Here is a 24,225-nt window from a genome sequence, read left to right on the forward strand (position 1 = left end):
TTGGATGAAGAGGAATAGAAAGTTCCTGAAATTAGGAAATATTTATACAGGATAATTATCTTCAGTGAGGCTATACAAACCATCTCCTGCACTTACCTGGTTCTATTTGTGAGTCCCACTGACTCACTTCATATGAGGGATCCTGAGGACAGAGGAAGGCTTATTCTCTCCATATAGATGTGAATTGCCAGGAAATGACAGGGGATTGGAAAATGTGCTGTGTGGATGTGTTCTCTTACAGATGTGTGCTTCCAATTGACTTCCACCTTTCTGATCAAACAAACCACTGTCTGCTGTTTTATTAGGCCCAGTCAAAATACACAAGAGACAAATGCAATCACATCCGTGCAATATCAAAAGATAACTTGTATCATGAGTAACACTGTCCAATACAGACACAAAACACTTTTGTAGCTCTTTTGGAATTTATAAAAGATAACAAATAACTTTGGTAAATGGAAATGTTATTATCCAGTGAAAAGTGGTGTGTTGTAGCTCATTGTAGCTTATAATGAGATTAATGTAGTCTTTTGACAAGCAATTATTATTTTTGTTCTTGGCACTATAAATCTTAGTTTATAGCTTCAAGATACAGTCATAGCTTGATGCAGTAACAGAAAATCTTACAAGGCTCCATTTTCCAAATTGTGTAGCCAAATTAATTCAGCTTTATGCATCAGTAAAAAAGTCTAAAAGTCTGAAATGATCTTGTGGCAGCTGGTCCAAAGGCATGAAGAAGCGATCAGTGGCATGAAGAAGCGATCAGTGTCATCAAGGGGTCAGAGAGTCCTGGAGTCGTCCTCAACCATTTTGAAGAAACAGACAGCAAGAGGTTGTGAGAATGAATGTAAAAGCAATTGAGTCACTCTAAAGGAACAGGCCCCTTCACATTGAATGTAAATGTAGAGGTATCCAATATAGCAAAGCATGTCTGATTATTCTAGGTATCAAATGGGATTCATTCACCGTGTGTGTCCTCTTTGTGGTGTTGTCAAGGGGTTCTCAGGCACTCATTGTGTCTGACACAGGGCCTGCTGCGTTGAAGGCTGGATCACATGAAAAAACAATTTACCGGATAATAATTATCTGTGAAAAGTGAACTTTTTATTTTTCAAAGGCCTTCGTGTTGCTTCCTAGTTTACAGTATGACATCACTGACAGAGGCCATTGATTTTTGGTCCATGTAGGTGACTCTGACTGCGGTCAAGGTGGGTAAAAAGCCCCGTCGAAACAGTCAGGGATATGCTGCCTGTTACAAATGTCAAAGGCAAACGGCTTCTCTCGGCTGGGGCTTCGTGTCAGGAGCTCCACGTCTTCATCTGACGTGGAGGGATGAGTGAGGATGATCCGCGGGATCTGCAGATAATTACCACCAGCAGCAACAGCACAGGAACACAGAGCGACAGAGAGGAGGATGACAGGAGAATATAGTGTATAAAAGGTGAGATACATCAGGGTGGATAGCCTACAGCTGGGATTTGTAACCAACTAAAGTAAACTGTAGGTTAAGTCATTCAGACTGCAGGTTACTTTTGAAGGAGAATAAAATGATCTTACTGGCATGGTGTGCCTCTCCTCTAGGTATGAATCTTCATTTCTTAGAGGTTCTTTCTTTGTTTCAGGTAAATATATTTCTTTTTTTAAATCAACCTATTAAAAAAGTGAATGTTATTGACAAAATAAATAAATTAAATAAATAACTACCCACCATTCCATTTCCATTACAGACCACCGCCTCAATCTTCCTGGACAAATAGTTGTGTGTGTTGTTCATTTTGTGCAGTTTGCCTCCTTTGGCTGGAGCTTCCAGGCAGCTTAACTGTTTGCCGGCCTTGACCTGCACATCCAGGGGCTCTTCTCTGGGGGGCAGCGGGTCTCTGAGGACCTTGATGCGGATGGAGCTCCCAGCATTCCTCAGGGCACTGACCGCGTACTGGTGGGTGGCCCCAACTATGCAGAGGCCGTTGACCTGAGAGACAACATTAGCCTCTGGTCAGAAATATAACAGTCCAATATTCACTCTCTCTCACTCTCTCCGTGTTCCTCTGGGACGAAGAAGCGTTTCTTTTCCTTTCCCAGTTCTATTAGTTTGCATGCGTCAAATGTGTAGTGTTATTGTGTCCCCTAAAGGCCACATGGGGAACTACAGCACACCTATGATATGTCCAGTAAATGAACAGCACGGGGTATAGTCATTATACCTCAAGGAGTTGGTCTCCAACATGGACCCCTGCCTTATCTGAGGGCCCTCCTTTTGTCACTCTGGAGATAAAAATGCCCTGAAATAAAGTAGGGATTAGTTAATTAGTGCATTATTAATCATCTTTGCCCCATAAGAAAGAGAAAACTCTTACTTCATCCTGTTGTTTGTAGGGCAAAGAACCTTGTCCTCCAGCAATACTAATCCCCAAACTTCCCCTTTGGCCACTCACTCTGATCTGTAACTAAAACAGGGTTAATCTGACAAAACTAATTAGATTACATTTAGTAAGTAACGCCTGACAGAAACTCCCAAAAAACTTTTACTTTCTTAGCTCAATGCTTGAAATGATAATTGTGGTTACTTTCAGTGGTACTTGTGGGCTTTGTTCTGGAGCCGGGACAGGCCTGGGTTGTCCGCTGGTGGAGCAGAGGTTTTTGTGGAGAGTAGAGTCTCCACAGACGCTGGAGCCCATGTTCAGGGCAGTATGCTCCTGAAATAATCTGCCCTCTTGAGTTTCCCCTCTGTGATGATGTACAAACAGCTGTGGGAGGGCATCTGGCTCAGGCCATGGGTACTCTCCATCCTGGTGATGATACATCATGAAGGCTTTGCCACAGGTGTTAGTGAAAGTGAACAAAGATGCATTATTATTAATTCTGTAGAGCTGGGTACAATACTTTCCTTTCGACACCATTGAGTGTTTTGGAGTCTGGCTGTTCCTGAGACAGTTCTTTGCAAAGGCTACGCTGTCCCATCACAAATAAATAATAAAGATAATAAAAAAAAAAAAATGGATGGATGGATGGAAAAACAAATAATATGAATTTAGGAATATATGCTACCAATGAATCTATTGTACTCAAAAAAATGAACACAGCATAGATACCAAATAGCGTTATCAAAAATATTACCGTAATAAAGCGAATGACTGGGTCAAGGCAGAAACCTCCTGGAGCTTCATTTCCTGTCTTCCCAGCACAGACTGATTCTGAGAGCAGCAGCTAAATGAACCTCATAAGAAACATGTACATAACAGACTGACCACAAATCCTTAGATATCATCACAAGATCATCTCAGATCTTAACAAGCTTATTTTGAAAACCCAGCTCTTAAATAAGCAGTCTGAACAGGAATATAACAAGAATGGTGCAATGCTGTCAGTGTTTGGAACCATGACTGAGGTATGTGAATCTTGATTTCATGGCTGATGGCTGGCATTAAAATGCCTAATCATCTCAGTAGAAGAAATCATTACGTGCACACACACACAAAAAGATAAAAAAGACATGGTTACTTTGGTGCTGCAGACAGACATGCAGCTGCCGCAGCACAACATGCAGGTGAACACAGGAAGCTCAGGTCCTTCACTACAAGTTCACACATGTACATTCATATTACATGTTCAGAGTAAGGTCTACTGTTCATTTACATTTAAGTTTGTTGCATTTTGCTAAAATGATCTAATTGGAAAAATATTTCATACAACTAATAAAAGACAACAATTTAGTGTTGCACTTACTTTATTAATCAGTGGTTAAAAGTCATTCCAACCTCCAGATCTTTGCCTTTTTGAGATCTGTTTTGTGCAGTTTGATCAGACAATAATTAAAATCATAAAAAGCCAACATTTGAACCAAAGAGTAAAGTCACTTTGTATTGGATTTAAAAAATACAGCGGATGTACCATATAAAAGTATAAGGTTTGAGAAACACTGAGAAGTGCATTGAAGTGAAACGTTGAAGAATGGCATTTGAAAAGGATGCCACAGTTGAAGGTTTGAGTTTCCCGCACCCCAAACTCAGATCACTCGTCATTACAGTACGGTATCAAAAGGGAAAAGACATTTTTTTGGCATTTTCTGAGAAACCCTCTGTAAAGCAGACATTTAAACGCCATTAGTGTGCAGCACTTAAATCCAATTTCAAAATCCATTTTATATGAAAATGAACGTAGATAAAGCGCGATAACAATCAACCGCAAATGCATTCAATCACTTTTTGGTTCTGCTCTTTGATTTAAAGAGACAAGTACCAAGCTAAAAAAAAACAAAAAAACTTATTATGATTAAGAAATTTGCTATACATTGTATTTACATCTGAGCTGCCAAAAAGTATAAAAGTTTTGATATTAACAAAGGCTATACAATAATCAGTAGGTTCCATAAACTCCTGCCTTAATATTTGCCCCTAATGTATCTACCCAGTGTTTAAAAACAGATACAAACATTAAAGTAAGGTTGACCGTATTAATAAAAAAGATACATCATAGTGCAACTACCTAACTCAATTTTTAAAAAGAGGCATTCAAAAAGTAAAATCTTTAAAATATATTTTTTCAAATCTTTGTGCAGACTGTTGCTGTGAACATGATTTAAATAGGAAGGCACGGCTGAGTCAGAGACAGTTGGGACTGGAGCTGGAGCTGGGGAGGGTTTACAGGCGTCCCGGCTCGATCGGGGGTTCAGGCCACACCGGGGGTCAGTGGGTGCACAGGGAGGGGGAGGGGGGGCCAGAGGCTGGTGCATGAGGACACAGGAGGTCTCTTGAGGTAACGTTCAAACAGACGTAGTTGTAGTTACTTTGTCTGCTGCAGCGTTATTGACCTCGTTTTTGTTGGAGTCCAGATTTTTGGCAGCGTTCAGGTCATTGCGCAGGTTCTCGGCTGCTTTCTTCATGGTTTTGAGCTCTCCGGGGTGAGGCGTGGCCCGGCGGAGGAGTGTTCCCTAAAAGCAGTGCACAAATTTCATTTAGAGACAAATAAACACATGATATAGGCCAGCATTTACAGTAAAGGTCACTTAGACATTTCTTGCAAACCAGCAACTCATTACTGACCCATTGCTCCTCTAAAACTATAAGCAATTATGGTTTTGTGAATGCCCAATATTAAAGGTGCATTGAGTAACTTTTCTCACAGGGGGGTTCAATACCCATTTGTAACATATAATAATCATCACTATTCCATAAATGCTGTATATATTTTGTATTTGCATATTTTATTCCTACACAAATACTATGCATGCCCTTTTGTCGTCATTCGTTTTAATTTGCATATTACCACCAAAGCAAGTTCCTAGTTTGTGAATTTTGTTCCCCGACAATGTCTGTCTCAATCTGATTACTTATTAATAAAATAACATCTTTGTCTCTATGGAGATAGTGAACTTTGTAATACCAGTAATACTTTAATGTTATTCTATATCATTCCAAGCAAAGCAACAACATCTCCATGGAGACAAGCAGGTGGCTGACCATCCACCAGAAAAGTTTTATAGTGCACCTTTAAGATGAAATTGTATTGTGAAAGTATGGCTGATTTAATTTCTTTACATGTCTCAACATAAATACTCCAGTGCCAATTAACCCACAAAAACACAAATGTAATTGTTCTAACTAAATGCTTTTTCTGACACAAGAGTGACTAGTGAGGGACTTTAGCTTATCAGTGGAAGTTTGACACAATGAGATCAATTAAAATGTGATTAATTGCAAAGGCAAAACACAAATGTGTAAGACGTATAGAATTGTTTTGATAATAATTGGGTATTGAAAGTTCAATAAAGTGTCAAAGGAAAATCTATAAAATGATACACAAAAAGAATATGTCAAACCTTGTCATCATCTTCATCTTCCTCGTCATCATCCAGGAAGTGGATGGCGCTGGTTCGGTTCACGGCCTTTGTGTCCCACGTGTCATCTGCCATGTCGTTCACGAGACTCTCCAGGGCTCCACAGCGGGCCAAGTTATCAGAGCCTGTGTAATGCAAAACACCACAACTCATAACTCTGCAACACATTCTCTGTTCAATGTACAAACAAATAATACGCATAACACTGATTAAAATCAAATATGCTGTAGTCGCAGAGTGTGTTATGTTCTTTCCCCTGCACAGCACACGCATAAATGAGCGTATGTGATATTACAGCATAACTAGATCCCATGAGAGCCTGAAACTGCCAGATCACAGTTTCAAATCCCAGCTTAGTCACAAGCTTATGGCTACACAATCGTCCCTCCCCCAATTCGAGCCCCAACCGCCACGCACGCCACGACCAGCAGAATCATGCCCTTTTCTCTAGCAAAAGACAGCATCACAAATAGAATGGACACTGTGGCATATTTCAATTACCACATAACTGTAAACATTTTGAAATTTGACTAATATATTTAATAAATAACTTTGGATCAGATGCCTTGACTACTTTTGGAAATAACAAAGTCAACCAATTAATGCTTTTAAGTAAGCACAGAAATATTAAAAAGGCAATTTATTTCGTGTCTCTGGGGAAAGGCAACGTGTACAAACATTGGTAACGCTCTGATACATCTCTATATCCAGTGGGCAAGCTTTTAAGGGCAGCACGCCAGACAGCACTAAGCCTCTTTAGCCGTCCAATCGAGTTTCTGAAAAACATCACTAAGGAGGACCTCAAGGCAGTGCGGGGGCAGTGATTTTGTCTGGGAGTTGTGATCGCTCATAATCAGGCTCGGGAGGTACATGTTGTGCCTCCCCGAGCAGATCATGTGATAATGTCATCAAAACCACTGGCTACTGAATACTGAAGAACGACACTCGGCCTGATGGAAATGTTACTCAGATGTCAAAGACTTGGCACACAGACACTTGAAATCCAATATTCTATGCCAGAGGGACACTACAGTACATCATGATGCATTACTGAAGTGGGATTTCTGTACAACCCGAGCCCAGGGGGTAAACAGTTAGTCTAGACGTGTTTCGTCAGGACTGAGATTATGATATAAATCGACCGGCAGGATTAATCAAAATAGACCATTAGAAAATCGCAAAGTTTAACATTTTTGAAGTAACATTTTTTTTCCACAAACAGAATAAACGTATTTTTCTGAATGAAAACTGCGGACCCTGTAGTTAAGATGTTTTGAAATACATGTTTTTACCATTTGTCATTTTTTAGGCCTATTTAAGTCTTTGTCCACTCTCCTGGACGCATTTAAAACTTTTAACAGAATCCTATTATTAAAAAGTAAATTGCAAATCTAACCTCAATCGCAATTAAGAATGTAACGATATCAAAGCAAATTAGAGAAAAGAAACTGACCAAATCAAAAGCCAAATAGTACTTTACACATAGTCATTTTTTTTTTTTTTTAAGTTTAAATTGAACCAAATACTCATTGTTTCTGCTCACGATTCCCATGATTATATATATTTTTAGTTCTAACAATTGTATGGTAACTGTAATGAACTATTATTGATTAACCAAATAATTTTGCCATTTTTTCCAAAATGGTGCAGCTCTATTCAAATCAAAATTCACATCACACTGGAAACTCTCTAATAAAATAAAACCTTCACAACAGAAGAACTGCAGACGGTCGAAGGGTCACGGTGTCACACAGTCAACAAAATTAAAACGCCAAAGCACCTGCAAAGCCATAGATTTTATCAGGGTGCAATAACAGTGGGGGCCATGACAGCATGAGGCAAAAGCAGATTAGAAAGGGGGAAGTAAACAGTAAACACATGGCATGGCACACACATTCTGGGGACGGCTGCCAAACTGGATATAAAAGTGGTTTGGAAATGCATTTCAGATTTAAAAGCAATGTCAAGTATTTCTCAATTTGTACAATTCACTGTAATATACCATGAAAATGTATGACATCAGCCATAGTTTAAAAGTTATTATTAATATAAGCTGGGACCAAAACACAAGACATGGATATGATCAATGAAGTTGATGCCGTCTATAGCCTTTAAAATGTTTTGTTTAAATGAAAGTGTGGGTGGGCGTTGAAATAAACAAAAATTAATATCTTGAAAGTTTGGGCGATCATCTAAATAAATATATTCAGACAATCCATCAAAAATGTGCCTGTAAATGTTTTGGTTGAGAATCAAATGTTGCCCCAAACGTGACTGAACTGTAAAATGAAACCCTTTATACCCTAGATTTCTATTATTATTATTATGCCAGACATTCTAATGGAGCTCAACAGTCAACGCCTGCAGCAGTTCATGGGGTACATTTTTTCCCCCATAGACTTTACGAAAAATCCAAACATTAAAAGAGTTTAAAGACATGACAGAGACTAATCAGCAATGTGGTAACTACTGTCCATAATGTGATTGTTTCAGAAACACATTTTACATTTATATGTCTTTAGTGAGCAGATGGGATATTTACTCTTGATAGGATGTGATATATATATTTTTAAATTATTATAAAATTATTATAAAATTATTATAATAATTATTATTATTATCCTTTTTTGTATCTACCCCAAATGCAATGTTTTGTAGGTTTTAGGTTTTGATCCATGTGAATAAACTGTGCACCTTTCTGATCGGAGTCCAGTGGCTGTTGAGGCAGGAGCACACAGGTGAGCACTTTCTCTCCGGTCTCGTGGTCCTGGTCGTTCTGAAACGTGAGGAGAGGCTGGGACTGGTTTTCCGACAACCACAAGGCCTTTAGTTGCAGTGTGATCAGCGACAGTGGTAAGTGAGCGAGCCTAAGGACAAAACAGGCGATCCATTAAGAGCAACGCAGGCAGCAAAGGCTAAACGGTAACACCGCATTCGATAGTGACCACACGGCACGAAATGTTTAAAATGTCAAAGACCAAAGTGTTAAGGAAAAGAAGGGTATTGTTTTGACGAGGATGAGCCGGTTTTTCCGCAGTCCAAGGTGAAATGTTTATGTCTGAGTCATTCAAATGTTTAACTTCAGTGACACGGCCAGACAGGCGCCGCTCACGCCGACGCCAAAAAGGTCATAATATTCAATTACTTTACAGGAAAGACTATTGTTTTGTTCTGTTTTGTGTCACTTTTTACATATACAGTAAAGTGTGATATGAAATAAATGACTGCATGTTCTACTGTTCCACTAGTGAACATCGACTAGCTCATTAAAGTTTATGCATGTGTGGAGGTCTAGAGTGTTGAGATAATTGATCAATTAGACAAGTCGCACTATAATCATAACAACCAATCAAATAATAATCAGGAGAATTTTTCAGAAGCAAAGATAGGTCATTTCTAATCAACCTACTCCAAAAAGCAAACCTCAATGTGAAGGCGATTTATGTCATATTTATATTTGCATAAAGGTAAGATAAGATAAGATATTCCTTTATTGTCCCACATGGGGAAATTTCATTGGTGCAACGCAGGTAGATACAGAGGTAGATACAGAAGAACAGATCACCCATAGGAAGTCTGAAAAACACTTTCAGTAGAAGATCTCCTAGAAATAAATAAAAACTCCCAAATAAATACATAAATACCATTGCATGTGATCACGACAGCAATTGGTAAAAAAAAAGGTAAATCCCATACTGCAGTATTGCCGATGTATTTGATAATGTTAGAGAATTAAAGATTGTTGGGCATTTTGTTAATAATCACACATTATTATGCATTTATTTATTCATTCATTCACACCAACAAACCTCATTACAGATATAGTACTTATTTCCCCAAGACTCTTTCGCTTGAAGTTAGCGCTGAATATTCTTAAATAACTAAATAAACAGCAGGTAGATTTGATTATTGTACCTGTTTCCAGACACGTCGAGCACGTGCAGCTCTGTGGCTTGTGACAGTTCGGACGGTATCCTCGTTAGTTTGTTCTCTCTTACGCAAAACACATTTAGGCCACTGCATCCCCCAATCTGAAAAAGACACAATGGTTTTAAAGTTGTGCACACATGAAGTTAAGAGGAGTCTCTTTTACACAGTGGTGGGACTTGTCACAGATGTCCACTTTGGCCTAGAATTGATGGTCTGGGATGTCAGAGCTGTAAAAATATCAATGCGGTGCGGCAGAGTAACCTAAATTAGGAACAATTAGGCCCAGTAGTGAATGAACAAAGCAGCCAGTCTGTAGAGAGGTGTTTAATAGTCATAGTGATGAGCTGGGAGACAGATTATCACTTCGTTTTTTGTACTTTTTACTTCATTTAAGCTCTAACCCGATTGCGTGTTTACTAAATGAATTGATTCCATAAAAACGTGACTAATACAATGTCAGATGAATGAACAAATGCACATTTTAGGTCAGTCTTTTGGGGAATTACTAAACTTTCTGTTGTCTGAATGTAACCATTTAAGTGACAGTAACAACACAATGGGCTCATAAATTACTTGAGACATTTGCCAATTGAAATGTGATGGTTTTTGATTTGCAAATGCAATCGCAACGTTTTGGAACAAATAAAGCAGCATAAGAGTCTTGTGTTGGCTTCAATTACAACTTAAATAAACCCTGGAAATGGTTTGTCAACAGCTAGTAATAACCAATCGATTAGATCCATTAGCCTGAACCAATGGTCAAGTGGCTTTGCAAGGCACAGATCAATACGGACACAGCCGGACTGCAGGGAGGTCATGCCACAGTGGTTTGAGAAAACATCGGATTCATTATGTTTGCAGTTCAAGTGTGTCTCGACTGTTATTTCTGCCCCAACACTATCCTCAGCGCGTCGGCAACACACAGGGCCATTGTACGCGTTGTAAAGGGCCTTTCAGATCAGCGTTTAGCCCGGGCCTGCCTTTACCCACAGACGAGAGGCTGCACAAGACACAACAGACACTCGGAGATGGACAGACTGTACTGCAGGAAGAACAGGGCGCATTGTGAAGCCGAGTGTGAAAACATTACACATGCAATACGACTATGCAAGCAGTAATTGTAAAGAAAGCAATGTGGGACGCCGGAGGGGGAATTAGCCACAATTGGCATCATTCGTTATGGATCAGATATTAGTCGTGCTGTTGTGGCCAATAGTCGATATCTGCAGATATCGCAATCAAGTATCGATCAACCGATATGTTCTTTTTCACGCGCAATGCCAATATGTTAAAATTCAGCTGATGTAAGGCCGACATTTGAAATGGCTTCAGACTTAATTTTTTCCATCCTTTTCACTGCTGGAGATTTAAGGCCGATATCAATACTCTAAAAACAGTTCAAATTTTAGCGAAACGATATGTTGCCCAATCTCTACTATCAAGATTTCAATTTAAGTTTCAGTAAAGTCCACAAATAAACAGTGGACAGTGGAGTTGTCGGTTAATAATATCTAATTACATGTATCTTGTTTAATAATATGTATTTTGACACATGGGGCTATTATTTCTGACACACATCCCACGATACACTGATATTGGTCTAGGGATGGAAGACAAGATTTTGCCATAATTGTAGCATTTCCTAGAAATTCCCTAGAACGCCAGATATAGTTCAACACTAGAACACGTCATAACAATAAAAGTAGCAAATTACCAGCACTACACGAGTAATACTTTTCTGTAAAAGATGAAATATTTCTATCATTATAAATGTCATTAGTATCAGACTACATCAGCAATCTATTGTTATCTCCTTTAGTATAATAAAACAGGGAGTTGTGATGACAGAATGTGGGCTGAGTCACTTGTATGTGTTGAAATGTAAGAAAAGAGTGGGCTGGTTTTACTTATCTCAGAACACTATGTTCATATGTTCATTTGCTTTTCAGATTTGTCTCTGTATTTTAGGCTATCCTTTCAATATATTATGTTGTTATGTTATTAATGGGATTATTTTTAAGAAGCAGACAATAACCGTCATGTCAGTTATGGACAACACTTACCTCTTTAGGCAACGATGTGAGCTGGTTTCGGTCACAATTGAAGTTCGAAAGACGTTTTAATTTCCCGATACTTCTAGGCAAACTCTGCAACAGATAGAGACATACGGAGCGCATTTAAATGTAGCGCTGCCTTGCAAATCATGAGAACACACCCTTTAATAATGCTCTAAATCAAATGATGGCACAGCTCGCAATTTTAACAGGGAGAGACAAGAATGCACGTTTTATCTTGGGTGTGGCGATGCAGTGGTTTGTGAGAAACACACAAACAAACCTCCACACTTTGCTGCATGAACATATTGACGATACAGGGAGTGAAATGTCAAAGTCTGAGTGATGCCTCACCTGTATCTGGTTCTCTGTAAGGACAAGTTCTGTAAGGGCTTCACAGTTTCCAATATTCTCGGGAAGATACGTTAGCCGATTCTGATCCGCTTTTAAAATTGAGAGTCTGTGTAGTTTTCCTGCAAAGATGAAAGGAAAATCTATTAATAAAAGCACTTAACAGATCAGGCTTTTGTTGCTATTTACCCAGCGCAACTTTGCAAAGAACAGTATGTATTCTGACACATTTAATCTGTCGACCGCTTTGCCAAAAAGCTGCCGTTTTGGGGATGTTCTGAGGCAGTAATAAAGTCATCAAAATGTGGTCTTCCTTGTCAAATCTGCTCAAAATCATCAAACTTGATGCGTTTTTCACATTTCAAACCCATCGACTTGACAATGAATGTTTTGTGGAGGCATTTTTGAGCAACCAAAACACATAAACATAAATAAATGCAATAGAGACAGAGAGGCAAGCAAGTGGCAGATCTCCACCAGAAAGGTTAAATGGTGAAACTTTAAAATCGACAGGTGCCATCGTGTCAGAGGTCATAATTCTTAGGTCCATTGGTTAACTGCAGGGCTATAGTCGACTAAAGAAATTCCCTGTCGATCGGTGAGTCGACTAAAAGCCACAGAAACTGGCTGAAGCTCTTAAGACTATAAAGTATCTCTGAGATCTGACCTAAACTGCACTAACAAGACCATGACAGCCATGTAAAAAGACTAATGATATAATATAATAAACTAATGATTCACAGCCAAATCTTCAGCTTGTTCATTCCATATCTAAATAAAATGATGAATCAACTACTGCTAATACACATATTGGTCAACTAAAACACCATCAACCGACTAAACGATTAAAAGTCTGATAGCCCGAGTAAACAGACAAACAGACATGTACGGTTAATGAGTCGGGATCTTACCCAGGCTTTCCGGTAAAGCTTCAATGAGGTTCTGAGACACCAGTAAGTCGCAGAGGGACTGTAAACCTCCAAGCTCCTCTGGCAGGTGCTCGATTTTGTTTTCCGATACATCCAAACACAACAGATTTTTCATACTCCCCATTTCCTACAAGAAACAAAACACACAACTGCATTTAAACCAATCAAGCATTTATACAGTATACTCAAAAACTCTACATAAAACAGAGAGTGAACTTACAGCAGGTATATTTGCCAACTGGTTTCCATCAAGCCACAGGTCTTTGAGGCTCACAAGATGGCCTATTGTGTCCGGCTGAGTGGGAGACAGAGAGGAGAAAGTGAAGGAATGTGCTCCCAAAGACACAATGAACAGTGGACATACTCAGCAGCTCAACAATGCAGAGAAACAGGACCTACACGGGGCCGTCGCCAAGCCCATTCAGATATATTCAAGTCCAAGGCATTGTATATCAATAAACCTGTCCTAACAGTGGTATGGAAATGTCTGCAAACCTAAACTCAAACTCTTATAGTTACAGGTTCATAAACATGTTTGATTAATTCACTCAACGTTTTATTATATCAAATCCATATCGTGTTATACCAGAGATAAGGATAAGCGATATTGCAATACTTTGATGACACAATCGAGACAATATTTTAATATGTGCTTAATTGTGCCAGTAAAAGTCACATCTTGCACAAATAGTTAATGGATTGTAAATTTAAACACAAAAGAGCAGAAACATGTGTATACCGTGCAAGTTACTTTAACCACAGAAAATACAAACAAACAAACAAACAGCGCAGGCTTCTCTGCATTTCTAGATAAGATTGTGAGTTTTGTCCCTCCCTAGACGTCTCACTTAAGCTCATATCAGACCGTCATCTTCTGCAAGGGAAGAGAGGAAAGCTGTGCTCTAGGAATGCTTATCTACTTCAAACAGCAAGAACAAGGAAATGGGAAAATCTTACAGAAAATTACACTTGCATATTTGAGTTTTTTCATCGGTCAAAAAAACATAACTCACCAAACTGTATAATTCATTATTGCCTAAATCAAGCTCTTCAAGTCTATGAAGTTGAGATAAAGACCTGTGGAAGGCAAAGAAAATACAAATGAGTAAAGAGAATCAATTCAAAAAAGACTGTACAATCATACGTTTGTCAATGACCATTTTTAATACAGACAATTGTTACTTGAAGTTTGAGCGCAACGTGAGTCGTGTGTCATTGTAGTAACAGGTAAATACTCTCCTGACTCTTGATACTTACTCTGGGAGGAATGTCAGCAGATTTTCTCTCAGCTCAAGTGATACCAAGTTGGAAAGGCTGCAACAAGAACAACAGGTTAGAAACAGATCTGATGAAATAAAGTGACAGAATGGTCATTTCAATCATTTCTTCCTCGAAAAGGTTTGCAGGAGACAACTTTTAAATCAGATATCCGGGACGGGACGTGCTTTGGTGCCGTGTCGGTCTTATCGAGGCAGTAAAATCTACAGTCGCATAAACAACTCGGGCTTTAAATGAGGAGCAGAACATCCAAACAATCTAGACCAAAGTACGCCGTTATCATCTCACAATGGGACGTTTTATAACAGCCTTGCTGCAGCCAACAGTGCAGACACAGAATTATAAAAAATAATAATTCAATAACTCTTATTTGAAGTCACCAATGGTAAAAAACGATATTGCACCGGTAGTTCAAACAGAAAAGGGAATTTTATAGGTATTACCATTTCTAGATTCTACGATTATCCATTCAAAGTTTCAGTTCAAAGATCACGTCCTTTTACACAGTGTCAGAGATAATAACATAGTAAAAATGTTGATATTGTGGTTTTGTGCGATGATGTTAAAATAACATTTTAATAAGATGTAGAGAATTAATCGATCAATGCATTTTACTTTGAACTGGGAACATCTCAAATTTTTGTTTTAGTGCGAGTAGAAACATTTGTACATTTATTCACGTTACTGACACCACGATCAAACAGTGAAATCCTCCCTTTTCATCATTCACCGTGTGCCGTATCGATCGCTGATGCCTTTCCTCCAGTGACCAGCTTTATGAAATCAAACTTTCTGAGTGATAAAGTCAAGTAAATTACATATTGGATTGATTTGAAATGAAAATCAATCCAATGTTGCTTCTAAATTATCACAATTTTAGCTTTTTTGTGTATATATTATGACCTAAACTATCATCGCTATTATCGCTTATTAACCAAAAACCCTTCCTTCCTTCCTTTCTACGTCTTTGTTGCACTACACGACTTCTATGTCCTTTATTCAATCACTGGTGACGATTATATTTAATGGCCAGCTGATTCTCGATTGCCGACTGTTTGCTAATCTTCGTGGCAGTGCGTTTCTCATTCAGCAGTGGATAACAGACAAACATGAGATTATGAGACGAGCGCTTCAAACGCTGGCTTTTGTCTTCGGGCCGAGCAGCGACAACAACCAACCAAGAGTGAATGTGTCAGTGTCAGACCAGACTCCATCTCTGCAGATAAAACAAGCGGTGCCATTAACCCCGGTTCATTCATCTCATTCAGGGCTCCAAGTGTTCCGTGGCTTTGGTTACTTTGTTGAGACGGACAGCAGAGCTCGACTCGCTGCTCGTGTTCAGCCAGAACATGTGTGGGCCAAATGCTGCGCCAACAGGGAGAATGTGCAAAGAGACGTGCGTGCTCTTTTGACCTTAAGCTCAGTGGGTTAAAAATACATCTTCAGACTGTTTTTTGTTTGTACAACTGTGTAAATGTGTGCTGGTAATTCTAATCTTCAAGCGTTTTTTGTTTTGTATTTGCTGTGGTTTTGTATAGCCTTGGTTTAAAAATGTTAAAAATTAATACATGTTTTAATAAGAAGAAATAATAATGAATAAAGAATATAAATCTTCAAGTTCATTTTCTTGCCCTTGTTTAAAAATGTGAAAAACGTAATAGATGCATCTTCATACAGCGGGTTTTGATGGATCGCAATTATCGGAATTTATTCCTGATGATTCCAAGCTTTAGCCATAATTTTCCTCATTTTCCTCATCTCCAAATACAACCATCTGTACCAGTGGAAAAGAACATGTATTGTGCAAGTATCACTACCAACAAATATATATATTGGGGTAGATTTGATAGATTGTAGTAGCATATCTTCAACTGTATTGCCAAATGTGAGTGGATTTTTCGTCAGCCAGTCTTAGACTTGACACGAAACAAAAAAAAAGGCCCTCGATTTTTTTCCAAATGGGAGGTTAAGCAATATCTCCAACTTTACAGCACTGGAAATGCAAGACGAGGCAAATCCCCAACATTCAAGAGTCACAGTAAAACGCTGTTCACAAAGTAGCATGGACTGACTTTCTTTTCTTTTACAAAGTTAAAAGTGTCACTATATAATACAAGAACTGAACAAATAGAGCATTTTATCCTTATGTCTATACTTTGAACAACTTCACACTGAATCAACTGTACTGCTACAAATCTCTTTAAACAATGTGCTTTAAAAGCAAATACTTTAGATATTAAACGATTTAAAGTGGAAAGGCACAAGAGAAATGATGGACGCAATAAATGGAGGTCAACTCTTCATAACTGGGATTATACTCTGTCTAGAGATTTTTATTAAAAAAAAGTTGGAGTTGCAGTCAGGTCGCAGGCACCGGTCTGTACTCAAGAACAACTACAGAAAGGACGTGGGTAAAATACTGTATTCACTTTACTTACTTTATTACTCTACATTTTAAAGTTCAATAAAAAACAACTCAAATTTCAACTAATAATGAGCCTGAAACAACAATCTCATTGCCATGAATCCCCAACTTCACACACAAAAACTGTAAAATGTGTAACAGTCGTTATTTTTATGTGTCAAATGATTTATATAAAAAGTAAACCTGGTACTTACTTTCCTATGTTTTCTGGAAGGACCTGCAGGGAAATATCGTTGATGGAAAGGCATGTGAGATTCTTGAGCTCTGGAAAGCTTTCGGGTAATCTGGTGAAACAAGACAGAGGTCACCCACAAGTGCTGCAGACTATATATCGCAGAGATATGCACCGACTGACAGAATAATAGATATCGCAACATCTGAATCAACAGAAATAACACTCAAGTCCTGCATCTGACAAAAATGTACAGTTTTTGGAAATGAAAATGCTGAAAAAGGCAAATTTTTAGTCACGATTTTCCTTATTTAGTCTGAACTAGCCTTGATTTAGTCTTGGTTAACGTGCATATGAAAGGTTTTTATGATTTTGGTGTATTTATACCTGTAAATGTATATAAATTATAGTTTTACACCAAACAAGTACGTAGCAATTTGTGGAGAAAAGGACAGGAACTGACATCACACTAATGACACTCATTCCATCCAAGGTTAATGCATAATTCACAAAAAAGAAACAACTTTTTTGACCCTGTTAAATGTAACTGCATCAGGGCTCCCTCTGGTGGTCGTTGTGCGTTCAATGCAACCTGTTTGTGACTGTTCCTGACATAGTTTTTATTGTCTTTCTTTTCAGATAACCACACACACACCCACATACACACCAAGATTTATACACCCTCGCAAACCCATGTGTAAATAGACCTCCTCCTTCCAATGTTTGATCCCTTCAATAAATGTTCAAAGTGTGAACTGGAGTTGTCTGTTCCTTCTGACCGAGGAAGACTCAGTTGAAGATTTATCAGTAATCAGTGCATACCGGACGCACATAGTATCGCACAAGTGGTCCTTTGAGCCGAATAATCTTTGGCGGAGTCAACAAGATGACAACTCCACAGAATCCAGATGAGGCGCCACAGGAGAAGAGTCCAGAGCGTAGTCACCGTCCACGCAGGAGCAGGAAGCTTCCAGGACATCTGGCAGACTAGAAACATGGCTTATCTGATCCAGAGGACTTATCTGACAGCATTTCAGTAGAATCAGACAAGGAGGAGAGGTCTAGATGTGAGAAGATGGAGAATGCTTGGGACAAAGTGCTGAGAACCATGAAAGAGATACAAGTCACCAAGACGGAAACCAGCAGTGCATTAACTAAGCGCGTGGAAAACCTAGAGCGTGACTGTACGTCAAGTAGCCCTTTTCCTCAGCGCAGTGATGTGCCTGCACAGAGTTTCTTCTCTTCCGCTTACAGCTGAACCAGCATCAACCCCAAGGCAGGACACCGAAACGCATGTGAACCTGTTGCTTAGGCCAGTGCAACCTGCTGCAGTAAGTACTAGCTTTATTGTCCAGCCTGCTCCGCACCCGAGAGTTATTCCGATAGTTCGGCCTGCTCCACTACCTGCTCCCCCACCTAGAGCCAATCATGCTATTCATCCTGAGCGACAATCTGCCGTTCGAGTAGCCCAATCAATGCAGCTTGAAAGAATGGAGCCAAGTCGAGACCAACTCCTGTACAGCCCGAGTTTGCAACATCTGCCTCCTCCACACAACTCTAACCAGCTCTACTCTGCACAGCCTCATGCGCCTGCAGATGTCAGTAGGCACTACTCTACACCCTTGTATCAGCCGTCACGGGTGGCAGGACTACAGCAGCCTATTGCCCTTAACCAACGATATGTTGCTCCGCCCACTGATATAGCCAATGCCTATCATCCTCCTACCCAGGGCCGGCCCAAGCCTTCAGGGGGCCCTAAGCGAAAACATTTTTGGGGGCCCCTCACCACGTCATCAGAATCAGTTTTATTGCCATTGTCAGTAAACAATTCACATATGGGAACTTTCTTCAACGCAAACAAGCGCACCAAAACTCCAGGGCATCTGTTTGCCAGTTAGTTTATTCTCAACACCTCACAAGCTCAAATATTGCTAACTTAAATCCCACAATGCAACTTTGTATTCCGCTGACATCACCTCTACTCCCTGTACAAATAACACGCATCCCAGATATGTTTTTGGGCGTATTTGTGGGCGTTAAGGGTCGACAGCCACATTAGCAGTTTAAATTAATGAACAGGGGGGTCTGGGGGCTCTCTCCCAGAAATTTTTAGACCTTTTTTGGGTCTTCTGGTGCATTTTAATGTGGTCCAGCCGGCTAAAGTAAGAGTAAAATGTTGAGGTTGTAATGCTATAAAATGATGATGTGATGAAACTGTGCCAGGAGAAAATAACTAAAGCCAGTTATTAATACATTAGTGTACTTAATTACTCAATACAATATTGGCTGTGAAAAATAATTATGGTCAAATTGATTCATTTTAACTGAAAATGTAAAAGTAATAGTTATCCTTACTAATTTATCTTTTACAGCTCCCAACTCTTCCTTCTTGCCAAAGTGAGAAAACAAGTTATATTAAATTAAACAAATGGCATAAGCATTGCTTGATTAACAATTAACACTGATAAAACAGTGCAAACATATTATTCCCAGAGAATGACCAGAACTAGAAGTGAAGGTCCAAACCTAGTTATAGTGAAGAGACTGCGTTTCTGCAACTTTGCCACTTTTATATAAAAATATATAGTATTATTCTATAACAGACGCAATCATAAAATGTCTGGTTATTTTTCACTATCAATTTATTATAATTTATAACAAATAGTCTAATGATGCTTTTTAAATAAATTGAAATGTTTTATTGCTCTATTAAAAGTTAATTACAATATAAATGTTTGTTCTGATCAGAACATCACACACTGGACTCCTGCACCTTTACGTTCCTCTTATTGCACGTTAAGAAGTCAAAGTAAAACAGACATCACGAGTCACGATTGATCTCACACATGGTGATGTGAGAGAGGGGGACGCAAACTCAAACCAGCTCATCTCTAACTGAGGCTGCACAGGGGCCCGGGACAGGGGCCCGGGACAGGGGCCGCACACTGTTCACTCCAAAGTCTCACGTCAGAGGTTCTGAACGAGACGGCGCTCGTCTGGACCGGATCTCCGCCTCTTAGTGACCCGGGGCACAGACGCCCCTCACCGGACTCACCTGCAGCTAACACTACCGGGCTGGTGTCAATGTTAAACTTATTATCTTTCATTCAGACATATTATTGTGCGCGGGGCAGAGCTCTCGTCGCCTCCAGCCTGAGCGAACTAACGTGACAGAATCGTGTTGTTTCAAACAGCAGCATTAACCGTCTCTTTGTAAGAGAAGTTCAATACCTGGAGAGTGTTGTTGAGTTTGCAGTTTCTTTACATCATCAAGAAGTTTCTTCTTTCGTTTTTCGGCATCGGGGGGATATATTCCTCTGGACATGAGGACCACGTTCTGTTGTGTTTATGTTTTGCTCTCGTTCTCCTCGCGCACAATGAAGTTGCCCAATCAGCGCAGGTTTGGTGTCTCGGTTGCCAGATTGTCATTACAAATAAATGCGGTTTGTGCGTTATGTTACCGCTGTGTGCGCTGCCGCGCCAGCAGCGCTACTACACTAGTGGCGCACGCTGCGCTTGCACTTCTCATAAGACGGGTTGCCAGATTGGGGGCCCTATTAACGCCTCGGGGCCCTACGCGGCTGCTTAGTTCGCTTATAGGCTGGGCCGGCCCTGCTCCTACCGCAGATGTAACGCAGCCAAACTTGATGGAAATGATAGTAGCTTCATCATATGGCATCCCTAAACCTAAGCTGGCGACGTTCGGGTCAGGCAGAGAAAGTGACTTTGCATTGCTGAAGAAGGGGCTAGACAGTTTACTTGGCCCACATACTCATCTCACAGAGGAGTATAAATTCCACATCCTGCTAGACCATCTAGAGCATCCGTGTGGTGCATAGGTGGCCCGGCGCTACATTCATGACCGCACTCCCTACACTAGTGCTATGAGGGCGCTGGAGCAGAGGTACGGACAACCTAGGCAGTTAATCCAGAGTGAGTTGAGTGCCATACTTAATTGCCCTCCTATTAGGGACGGTGACACTCACTAGCAGTATCCAGCTTGGTCAGTCTCCTGGGCTCAATGGATGATGTTGCAACAAGTGAGCATCAGTGTGGTTCACATGTCGACAGACTACTCATCAAGCTCCCTCCAAGCTACAGGGACAGTTTCATCGAGTACTGCATCACACGTGGCATCATTCGCACTGGTAGCAGCCGCACATACAACATGTATGACATCTCGGAATGGCTGGAACGGAAATCACAGGTTTTGCAGCTGTAAAGACACACCTCTCAACCTGAGTCGGCAGACAAGCCACGCCAAGAGAGAAGCAACCCAAGAGGCACTACAGGGCACTACACTTGTCAGTGCTACATGACCTGGTTGAAGCTAAGAAACGCGACCCTAACATTCTAACTGTGAGCACCAGCAGGATCTTCATGGGTCCTCTCGGATACTCAGGGCGTGTTATGCTCAAGGTCGTTCCCGTTCAGCTACACCATGACAGCAAGTCCCTGGACACATTTGCTCTCCTGGACGACGGCTCAGAGAAAACTATCATACTTCCTGCAGCAGTCAAATCCCTAGGTTTGGAACAGGTAGAGGAGACCCTTTCATTGAGGACTATCCGTCATGATGTGATCCAGGTACAGGGAGCCTATGTCTCATTTCAGCTCTCACCGAAGTCCAAGCCGAAAACCTGCTTCAAGATAACTCAGGCCTTCACCGCTACACAATTGAGTCTAGCTGAACAGTCGTGCCAAGTAGAGCTCCACCACCACCCAGTATCACCACCTACAGCGGGTACAGCTTGAGGGTTTCACACAGGTGCAGCCTTTGGTGTTAATTGGCTCTGACAATGCTCACCTCATCACTCCTGTCCGTCCAATCCTGCGTGGGCCAGCCTGTGGGCCCGTGGCCATCTGCACCAAGCTCGGGTGGACCATCCAGGGTCCAAGCAGCAGTCTACCTACACAGCAGGGGAGGTGCACTGCCTGAACATATCGTGCTTTTCTCCTGCAGAAGCCCTACAGCAGAATGTACAGCGTCTGTGGCAACTAGACGCGCCCCTCTACAGATCAGAGAAGGAGGTTACACGCTCTAAAGAGGATGTAGAAGCCATAGATATGTTACAGGCCAGGACCATCAGAGTTCCTGAAGAAGGGATAGAAAGATATGCCACTCCCTGCTTAGGAGGAAAGATTTCCCACAGCTCAAAGTCTCTCCGGAAGTAGTCAAAGGCCTCCTGAGATCCACAGAACGTAAGCTAGCTAGGAATCCTGATCTAGCACTCACGTACAACAAAGAAATCAAAAGGTTAGTAGACACAGGCTATGTTGTTAAGCTGACTCCAGACGAGATAGATAACTCTACTGAATCTTGGTATGTACCACACCACATAGTACATCACAACAACAAGTCTAGGGTTGTCTTTAACTGCTCTTTTGAGTTCCAGGGGACCGTCCTCAACCACTACCTCCTGCCAGGACCTGCACTGGGCCCCACGCTGCTCGGCGTGCTCCTCCGCTTCCGGCAGTTTCCTGTGGCTGTTAGCGGAGACATAAAAGCCATGTTTCACCAGGTCCGGCTGCTGCCAGAGGACCGCCACCTCCTGCGGTTCCTGTGGCGAGATGGTGAAACAGAGCGGCCCCCAGACGTTTATGAGTGGAGAGTCCTGCCATTTGGGACTACGTGTAGCCCCTGCTGTGCTATCTTTGATGTGAAGGCGCACAAAGACACCCACCAGGACATCTATGACGAAGTATACATCTCCACTTCATTTGTCATGGCCCGGTCCAGAGTCGCACCCCGCAAGCAAGTGTCAATGCCCCGACTGGAGTTGTGTGCTGCGCTCACCGGAGCCCAACTCGCAAAGGTGCTCCAAACCGAACTCACTATTCCACTGCTGTCAGTCTACTTGTGGACAGATTCCACCACAGTGCTGCAATGGATCCAGTCCAGCTCCTGCCGCTACAAGGTATTCGTAGGGGCTTGAATCAGCAAGATACACAAGCTGACCTCCCCGAAGCAGTGGCATTATGTGAACTCTGAAAATAACCCAGCTGATGACCTCACTAGAGGCAAACATCTAGCAGAGTTGACTGTCTCCAGCCGCTGGTCGGACAGGCCACACTTTCTGACTCGAACACCGGACCTGTGGCCACAGACCCCGACAGAGCTCACAGACTGTGGCAGTGAGGAGCTCAAGAAAGCAGCATTTTGTGGCCATACCACTGCACTTCCAAGCCTCCCAAATCCAGCACAGTATAAGATAAGATATTCCTTTATTGTCCCACATGGGGAAATTTCATTGGTGCAACGCTGGACAACCTGGTCCTGGCCACTCACCAGTCCCTGCATGGGGCGGCCACTCCCTTCACTGCAGCTGAGCGACTCGAGGCCCAGACACAGTTGCTTCGCTCTGCACAAACAGACAGTTTTTCTGACGAGGTTCAAGCCCTCCGAACAGGCTACGCTGTACCAACCAGCAGCCGTCTGAGTGCTCTCTCTCCTGAATATGACAAGCTCAGCGGACTAATCAGAGTTGGAGGACTTCTGCGTCAGGCCACAGATGTAGACCCAGACAGCATTCATCCTATAGTGCTGGCAGCAGATCATCCTCTGTCTATGCTCGTCATCAAACAATATGACGCTCAACTCCTTCACTTTAACTCAAAACCCCTCGGGTACGCCTCCTCCGATGTAGCGGACGCGGACACCATCACACCTAATCTCTTGCTAATGGGGCGGCGTGACTCAGCACTACCTCAGGCTGTGTACGGACCTCATGATGCTCTGTCCAACAGGAGATGGAAACACACCCAGGTGATAAGTGACCACTTCTGGAAGCGCTTTGTCCAGAACTATCTCCCCGACCTTCAGCTGAGACAGAAATGGCGTAAATCTACTGACAATGTTGTTGTAGGACAGGTGGTTATGATAGTGGATGCAAATCTCCCCAGAGGACTGTGGCCAGTTGGCACCATCACCAAAGTTTTCCCTGGATCAGACGGCGTTGTTAGAGCCGCAGAGGTTCAGGTTACTGACAGTACCTACGTTCGCCCTGTAACCAAACTGGTAGAGCTTCCTGCAGTGCCTGAAGACGCTGTTAGCATTTCTCCAGACTAGCGGACTTTAGTATGTGTGTATTTGCCCTGCAAATACAGGGGCGGCTGTTAAAAGTCCCCCGGGAAAGTACAACACATCCCACAATGCAACAGGGTTCATTGTAGTTCCTTAAGGCCCGTATGCCGTGTTTTTTTTCCATTACTGTTTTTGCCATTACTGTGTGAGGAGCAGAGCCCAGGTTCAC

At 41.4% G+C, this 24,225-nt stretch overlaps 2 protein-coding genes across 2 annotated transcripts in view; both read right to left on the reverse strand.

Annotated features, from left to right (window-relative positions):
- Positions 1-1,129: 1,129 nt before the first annotated feature.
- LOC140351497 (disks large homolog 4) lies at positions 1,130-2,675 on the reverse strand. Its single transcript, XM_072437348.1, has 6 exons — positions 2,565-2,675; positions 2,355-2,444; positions 2,202-2,279; positions 1,709-1,969; positions 1,558-1,650; positions 1,130-1,356 (listed from the first exon to the last, which is right to left on the reverse strand). The coding sequence occupies exons 1-6, from the start codon at positions 2,673-2,675 to the stop codon at positions 1,204-1,206; spliced, it is 786 nt and encodes a 261-aa protein (XP_072293449.1). The 3' UTR covers positions 1,130-1,203.
- A 1,196-nt stretch (positions 2,676-3,871) lies between these two features.
- lrrc1 (leucine rich repeat containing 1) overlaps positions 3,872-24,225 on the reverse strand; it is a 28,390-nt gene continuing 8,036 nt past the window's right edge. Inside the window, exons 4-14 of the mRNA XM_072436474.1 lie at positions 16,995-17,084; positions 14,355-14,411; positions 14,111-14,174; positions 13,318-13,392; positions 13,080-13,224; positions 12,172-12,290; positions 11,827-11,910; positions 9,749-9,864; positions 8,528-8,700; positions 5,816-5,958; positions 3,872-4,927 (exon numbers count right to left, since the gene is read on the reverse strand). Of these exons, the coding sequence (XP_072292575.1) occupies positions 4,760-4,927; positions 5,816-5,958; positions 8,528-8,700; positions 9,749-9,864; positions 11,827-11,910; positions 12,172-12,290; positions 13,080-13,224; positions 13,318-13,392; positions 14,111-14,174; positions 14,355-14,411; positions 16,995-17,084 (1,234 nt within the window). The 3' untranslated portion in view covers positions 3,872-4,759. The remainder of the gene's footprint in view (positions 4,928-5,815; positions 5,959-8,527; positions 8,701-9,748; positions 9,865-11,826; positions 11,911-12,171; positions 12,291-13,079; positions 13,225-13,317; positions 13,393-14,110; positions 14,175-14,354; positions 14,412-16,994; positions 17,085-24,225) is intronic.

Source organism: Eucyclogobius newberryi, unplaced genomic scaffold, assembly GCF_026437365.1.
Source record: "Eucyclogobius newberryi isolate DKJ021-1_F unplaced genomic scaffold, fEucNew1.0.hap1 SCAF_8, whole genome shotgun sequence".
NCBI classification, from domain to species: domain Eukaryota; kingdom Metazoa; phylum Chordata; class Actinopteri; order Gobiiformes; family Gobiidae; genus Eucyclogobius; species Eucyclogobius newberryi.